The sequence below is a fragment of the Drosophila novamexicana genome, unplaced genomic scaffold (assembly GCF_003285875.2).
Source record: "Drosophila novamexicana strain 15010-1031.04,08,12 unplaced genomic scaffold, DnovRS2.1 tig00000009-arrow-pilon, whole genome shotgun sequence".
NCBI classification, from domain to species: Eukaryota; Metazoa; Arthropoda; class Insecta; order Diptera; family Drosophilidae; genus Drosophila; species Drosophila novamexicana.
Window position 1 is genome coordinate 356,735 of NW_020824766.1, and position 7,693 is coordinate 364,427.

A 7,693-nucleotide genomic window follows, 5' to 3' on the forward strand; every position below is an offset into this window, starting at 1 on the left:
CATATATATTACGGCTGTTCTAGTGAGTTTTTCAGGAATAAAAAAAAATTGGAAAACATTTCGGCTTAAAAGAAAGAGAAACAACAGTCGAATTTAATAATATTTGAATATGTTCACAGCAAATAATTCAGTTGCAATCTCAACCTGAGTTTCGACTTAAATACTACAATAACAACAAACTATTTATATGACTCCAAAAGCGAAGCGCAGTCTTTAAATAATATACATATAAAAATATAAATATAAATATTTATATGCGTCATATATAAAATATATATAAATGATATGATATATGCAAAATTTGCTTGGTTGCATTTTTGTTTTAGTTGCTTTTAGGTATTTGTCGACACATACAAAACTATAACTATATACACACTGGAATCGGTCTGGTTTATCTACGCTTTATTAGGTTTTTTTTTATACATATCAGAGATCCCTGTTTGTGCCAATGGCACTTACTGGATAATTGTAACTAACGTTGGGCTAAGCTTTCCCTAAACTAAAACTTAAACTGAATTGAACTAAATTTTGAGAGCATGCGAGCTGCCTGATGGAAAATATGAATAGTTAATGGCTTACATAGTTAGTTATTAGGGAGTTAAGTTTAGGCTTAAGAGCAATACTCAGTCTGTTGAGATCTACAACTAGTTTTTGGGTATTGTGTATGTTCGATAAAGAGAGCCGAATGTGCCGAAACTTAGGATTGGGCCTTACTTAATACACAGTGTGGCATGTTTAAGACCTGGGGACAGCAGCTGACTAGTCCTAGGAGTTCAAGGATTTCTGTTAGTATGCCACGCCCCCAGGCTGGCCATATACTATTGAGTTTTGCCGGCCGCATGCGGCGAGTCAAACAGATTCTGCGATTGCTCCTGCGACATTTGATATGGCAATATCTCCAGATCGTTGGGCAAATGGCTTTGGTTCTCATTGCCGCTGATCGACTGGAAAGGATTCGTGGCGAAAAAGCTGCTCGCCTGCTGCGGCTGCAACAGTTGCTGCTGCTGCTGCTGTTGCTGCTGCTGCTGTTGCTGCTGCAGTAGATGTTGCTGCTGCGCGGTGCTGTGCATCATCTGGTTGTCCTCGCTGTGCGTCTCGGAGCCGTCGTCGCTCATGCCCATGGGAAAGTTGAGCGAAGGACTCGATTCGGTGGCCAGTTGCATGTACGACAGCAGCGAGTCCTCATTCGTATTCTGCGGTGCGTTCGAGTTGTTGTTGCTGCCGTTGCAGTTGCTGTTCAGCTGCGTGTCGAGCGTCTGCAGCGGCGACAGATTGAGAAAGGCATCAATGTCCTCCATGTCCTCACGCGACAACATGCTGCTCTGATGCTGCAGCTGCAACTGTTGCTGCTGCAACTGTTGCTGCTGCTGCTGCAACTGTTGCTGCTGCTGCAACTGTTGCTGCTGCTGCAACTGTTGCTGCTGCTGTTGCAGGCTGTGTTGCAGCTGCAGCTGTTGCCTGTGCTGCTGCTGTTGATGCTGGTGGGTCTGTTGCAGCTGCTGCTGCTGCTGCAAATTGTGATTGTGCTGCTGCTGACTGTGAAGATTCTGCTGCTGGCGCATCAGCATCTGCTGGTCCTGCTGATTGAGCATCTGCTCCGTGTTGAGCGCGAAGCCGTACTGATTGAACTGCGGCTCCACAGCATTGCTGCCCCGGAAAGTGATGCTGCGCTGCACATGGGCGCCGGCAGCTGTCATGTTGGTGGTGGAAAAACTGACGGGCATCACGGGCTGCAGGTACGTATAGCGCGCGAGCAACAGTTGCTCGGAGACGATGCGCAGCTCGTCCTGCTGCTGCATGATTAGCTTCTGCAGCTCGTCATGCTTGCGCTGCAGCTGATCCTGCAGCTGGCTCTGCGTCGTGGTCATCACCACGGCGCCCGACAGCAGCTCCGGCTGCTGCCCCTGCACCGACACCGGCACCGGCAACGGCGACAGCACGGGTGCCACCGGAAACGGTCCCATCACTGGCTGCACGGGTATGGCGGCCAGATATTGTGGCGGCTCCAGAAAACTGGGCGCCATCAGCTGCGGTGTGCTCAGCGGATAGCTGGACTGTGTCAGCTGGCAGGCGCTGCCCGTAACGAGCTGCGCGGGCGCCAGCGGCAACATCGGCAATATCTTCGGCTGCCCGATGCTCTGATGCAGCTGCAACTGTTGTTGCTGTTGCTGCTGCTGGTGGAAGTTTGTATGTTGCTGCTGCTGCTGCGAATGATGCCGCTGGCTGTGAAGAAGATGCGAGCGCTGACGATGACTTTGCTGTGAATACAAAGGAATGCGATTAGAGTGAAGGCTATTCTTCTCGCATGTTAACTTACCGAGCTGCAATGCGTCATGAGGGATTGCCTGCTGGTAACTGAATCCGTGGACATGGACGTGGAGTCGGATTCGTTGCCCCGGCTGTTGTAATTGAAGTAACATTTGCGCTTGGCCTTCGGCGAGATGCCCGTAGAGCTGATGTTGCCATAGCTGGAGGCGGGTCTGGAGGTCTTCAGCGGATTCAAAGAGGAGCTGCTCGCGGCTGGTGCCACGCCCGACGACCACATGGGCGAGGAGTCCATCGTGGGCGAAGCGGCTGCAGCTGTCTGTTCGCTGCTCAGATTGGCAAGCATATTGTCGAGCAGATGGCTGTCCAGATGCTGGCTGCTCAGCTCCATGTCACGCAGCGTGGTCGTCGCCGAGGCGCACTTGCTGCTGCTCGAGTTGGACTTGGGCGCCTGGCTAGGCGTATGCTGCTCCCCGCTATCCCCATTCAGCATCTCCGTATAGCTGATTACCTTGTGTGTGCAGACCACGTAGTCCGGCTTGGAGCTGTACTGGTGATAGCTCACGTAGTAGTCCGTTTGCAGCCAAATGTACTGCTGGCCCTTCGTCAGAAAGCGATAATAGCAGGACTTGCCCTCGCCCGTCTGGCGCACTGTGCAAATGGAGAGCAAAGATTAGATTGCACGGGCGCCAGCTGAAGCTGCGCATACATACACTCCTCGTGGCAGGCGACAATGTTGTCCAGATCATCGAAGTGATAGTAATCGTAGCCGGAGGTGCCCAGCACCTCGAACGGCATGTAGCCAATGATGGGCGGCGCTCGATGGTCGAGGAACAGGAACTTCCACTCCATGCTGTGCTTCGAGGTGAACTCGGTGCCGTTCGGCTCTACGATGCTCATCTCGCGTATCATCTGCGGCGTCTGTATGCGGCCCGTGCCCACAAACACCAGCCGCTTGTCCAGCTCCACGCCCGGATGCTCCTGCAGGATACGCGGCAGCGTCTGCTGGCTGTCCGGGCTGTCGTTTGCATTGCTGTTGCCATCTATTCCTAGGGGTTTGATGGGGCTTCGAGTTAAAAAAGAAACTGTGCTGCTAGTCAGCTGCGCGACTACCTACGAAAGTAACCCACGAATTTCACCAGCTCGTACAGACTCGCAACCCTATTCTCCTGCCCGCCGCGTTTCAGATGCGTGTAGAAGGTAATCTTGTTGCTGGCACCGATGTCCGTCAGGTGGGGCTCGACGACGGGCGCTGGATTCAAAAAGACGTTCAGCAGGGCCTCCTGATCCAGCTCATAGGTCACATCGTAAAAGTTCTTGCTGTAGAGCTCACACTGTCAGAGCAAGGGAGGGAGAAAGAGAAAAAGTGTCATTTCAATGTTTTAATCGAGTTAGGCTGGCGCCACCTACCGGCATGTAGCCGAGCTGCGAGGCCACACTCTCCGATGCATAGAATACGGAGCCCACACTGTTAAAGACCACCATGAAGGCATCCAAGGACTCGAGCATCAAGTGAGAAAACTCATCGTTTGTCAGAAATGTGGGCTTCCATTCCTGCTCGATCTCGAACACCTTGGAGCGATCCGTTGCCTCTGCATATGACACATAAGTATCTATATAAGATCTAGATTCATTATTATCCTTGTATGACGCTTACCATTGTGATGCCTTAGGAATGATATGGTAGACTTCAGTACTGTTGACTTGTCCATTTTGCGATTCGATGTGGTTATAAGTCCACTCAAATCGTTAACCAGCGAATTGAATTGATCCCGACGCTTCTTTTCGCTCAAATTTCGGGATCTTCTGCAAAGAAGACTTTGAGTTACAAAAAAAAAAAAATAAAAAATCACTCGTACAAAAAAAATATGTTAAATGGCATGTATTGAGGTTAGCTCACGGGTTAGAAAATTTCGATGACTGCCCAAACCGGGCGCACACTCACACCCACACCACCCACCTACACACACCCCGCACACGCATATCGAACAGCTGCTCACCTTTGGCCCACGTGTGTCCTGCGATTGATGCTTTGTCTGGCGTTTATTAGACAAATCCGCCCACATGCTCACACACCCCACACAGTTCGCCGGAACATGTTCGTCTGCACACACACACAAGTGTGCAGTCTGGAGGGGGGGTGAAGGTTAGAGGGGGTTGCGGATTGGTGTTGTCGCTTTACATTTGTTGCGCTAGGACAAACATTTTTGGGCTCAGATTTTTGCAATTGACGTTTACGTGTCAACAAAACGAGTCGCATAGAAGAATAGAAAGTTAGAAATAGAGGGAGAGAGCGAGAGAGAGCGAGAGAGAGAGAGAGAGAGGGCGATACATATGCTGAGAACATAAGGAAGGCTGCATTGTTCTTTATCTCAGTTCATGGAATGCAAAGTCTAAAAAAAACCCTCCTTAAGCATATAATACAGTTGCTTTAGTGTACCTCCTCCTTTGGCTCCATTAAATGGCTTTGAATAGGTCAGAGCAGGTTTTTTCTTTTGCCCAATCAGCTATAAGCGTGCGTTCGGGTCATAGCTGATTCACAGGCTTATTTTGGTCTTTATTTACTTAGCTATATCTTTATTGAGCCTATGTCATACATTTACAACAATTAATTGACATAACATGTTTTTAATTTCTTTATCTGACCATATAATTATAGTATATCAAACTGTCTACTGCTCTATCAGAATCACATCGGGTCAGTTATTGCCCATCAATATCTCTCTGCCCCATTTGTTTACTATTTTCTACATTCTACATATGTTTAGAAATCGGCGAACCAGCCTCAAAGCATTAACTACTTTAGTCCCAATCATCATTCATCTAATCAGATTTGGTAGATGACAATTTTGGGTAGAGTTCAAATTTAGCCCGCGTTTTGTATATGCAAATATTTACGACTTGCAATATGTTCAGTATAACGGGCAATTATAAATAAACAATTGAAGTATTTGATTAAGATTTTGAATGCGTAAGAAATATTGAAACATGTCAAGAAATATTGGGAAAGTCAAACCGGAACACATTTTTTTGGCAGTTTTAGGCCCTGATATATTATACGTACTCACTTACTTAACTTAATTAAAAGACTTTCCTATAATACTAATCATAAATGATACTGCAATTAATTATGAGCATAAGTCGGCGCATTTTCCTCTATTTCTCACTCTGCTTATCTTTCTCTCTTTCTATCTGCATTTTCCGGCTATTGAATTACCAATTTGATATATTTATTGAAACACAAACTAATCGCAGCGCGTTGACATATTATGAAATAGAAACAAGAAAACAAACAGAAACAAACGCAGAAATTTGAATACCCTTACAGAAATATGGTCTTTATAGAAGATATTTTATTTCAAGATATGATATAGAAGTTCGATTTGACGAGATTTTACAGATACTTTTGGAAGACAAATACAGCTCGTAGCTGCTGAGCTTGGACGAAATAATTATAAATCGGGAAAATTATCCTCATAAAAACTTTATACTTACATCCATTTCTAACTATAAAGTTCTAGAGAATGATATACTCTAATGTCCATAAGATATGGCTAATGTGTATTGTATAGATTCAAGATAAATCGAAAAACAAAACAGGAATAGAATTTTCAAGAGGCCTTTCCCATGGCTGCTATATACACACATAATACTTATAATGGTCCGACTCATAATGGAATTAAAGAAAATTTCCAGACAAGCTTGTCATACCGGCTGCAGGGGCATACAAATAATTGTAATTACTTATGAGCATATAAGATTTGGTTGTTGGCCAAAATAATCAAATCATTCTCAAATTACACTTAACTAAAGCTATGAACCTTGTGTACAAGTTGGGCCAACTATAGCAGATTTTAGTTGTGGTGAAGGGACGGGGCAGACGGGGGGGCTGAGCAGAGGGGCAGCTAGTTGATTATGACTTGGGAAACTTGGCTCATGGAAATTGACTCAGTTTTACGCTAGAGAAAATAGTCCAATTTGAATGCGCAAAATGTATTGTTTTTTTCTATCTATATTTAATACTTGTTTGCAAATTGAAAGGAGTATATATTCTTTGGGCAATGTGCGTCAGAGATCTTCTCTAAAGAAATCCAAGAGTCTTTTGGTCACATCTCAAAATTGATGATCCACAGCTTCGCTGAAGATCGACCGCCCACTGGAGGCATGGCACATGCAAAAGGTATCGATATCTCTGACAAAATTTGGCGGGCAGCATGTTTTGAACTGTTGGCGTGCATTAGACAGTCGGTTGGGCCCGACTAAAATATACTTACCTGCGTTTTATTTTATTTATAATTCATTGTCTACGTATTTCGTATCATAACTGTCAATTGCAGTGCGCCCCGCCCATACAAATATACATTCATGTTTGCCCATGCAGGTGCGAGTCTATGAGTAATTTGTGGTTGTGCTCACCTTTTCGTGTCATCCTTATCATCGCTCTCGTCGTCCATCTTTGCATGCGATAGATATTCCTCTTCCAGCTTGTTGTTTTTTTTTTTTTTTTTTTTCAGATTTGTTTAAAAAAACAAGAAAAAAAAACTCGCACTCACCTTTGCACTTAACTTTGTTCGGTACACAATTTTTAATTTTACATATTTCTATTTTTGTTATTTTGTTGCATTTTGTTAAGTTTTGCTTTTAGGTAACATTCGCGCGACAGCTAATTGCAAAGCGTTTAAATATGTGCCACATTTTGTTGATTATTATTTTACTTGCTGGCAAAAAAAATCAAAGGAAATTTTTATTAAACTTGCACTTATTTTTTCAAAATATTATATCTTATTTATTGCTACACAACGTTTCGCGTACCGTCAGCAACAAGTGCAGTTGAGCATCTGACCTGGCCTTTGGCCCAAGTACTCGACTTCGATAACACTCGCACACTCTTACACACTCACACACACAGGCAATTGTTCTTGGCTTTGTGCTGCTGGCAGCAGCATCCTTCGTCGAGAAGTCGCTGCCGCTGCCTCTGTCGCTGCTGCTGCTGCTGCTGCCGGTGCAGTTACGTAACGCAGAGGCCAGTCGCTGTGCTGCGCCTGCGCATGTGCCACAGCGCGTGCCCAGTGGCCAATTTGCGGCAGCCGCGCGCCAATCATTGCAGCCGACACGGATGTTGCAACTAGACGATTGCATCCCCTAAAAAGTATGCTATGTTATTTTGCTCCGGTTACTAAATGCGACGGCGAATGCCATAACAACCTTATGCGAGTCATGTGCGTACACGGGCATGTATGTGCATGTGTGTGTGTGCTCGCGTGCGTATGTGTGTCTGTGTGTGTATTAAGCAGCTGCTAACCAATTGCCAGGCAGCGCGTTGCTTTTGCCGCACGTTTGGCTCATAATACTCAAACATATTGCATAATGCGTGTATCTGTGTGTGTGTGTGTGTGTGTGCGTGTATGTGTGTGGCTCTACATGTACA

General features: G+C 45.6%; 1 protein-coding gene across 1 annotated transcript; it reads right to left on the bottom strand.

Annotated features, from left to right (window-relative positions):
- Nucleotides 1–296: 296 nt before the first annotated feature.
- On the bottom strand, nt 297–6,797 carry LOC115766717 (circadian locomoter output cycles protein kaput). Its single transcript, XM_030710657.1, has 7 exons — nt 6,682–6,797; nt 3,923–4,071; nt 3,676–3,857; nt 3,383–3,599; nt 2,979–3,314; nt 2,318–2,916; nt 297–2,258 (listed from the first exon to the last, which is right to left on the bottom strand). Exons 1-7 carry the CDS (start codon nt 6,717–6,719, stop codon nt 819–821), a joined length of 2,961 nt encoding a protein of 986 aa, XP_030566517.1. The 5' UTR covers nt 6,720–6,797; the 3' UTR covers nt 297–818.
- Nucleotides 6,798–7,693: the final 896 nt, after the last annotated feature.

What these genes read in the sequence shown, in the direction of transcription:
- LOC115766717 (XM_030710657.1), bottom strand. Translation starts at nt 6,719, where the DNA reads ATGGACGACGAGAGCGATGATAAGGATGACACGAAAAG. An exon ending in CGCAGCTCGGCTACATGCCG is followed by an intron (nt 3,600 to 3,675) that starts GTAGGTGGCGCC and finishes TTGCTCTGACAG; the next exon opens with TGTGAGCTCTACAGCAAGAA. An exon ending in TGTCGCCTGCCACGAGGAGT is followed by an intron (nt 2,917 to 2,978) that starts GTATGTATGCGC and finishes CCATTTGCACAG; the next exon opens with TGCGCCAGACGGGCGAGGGC.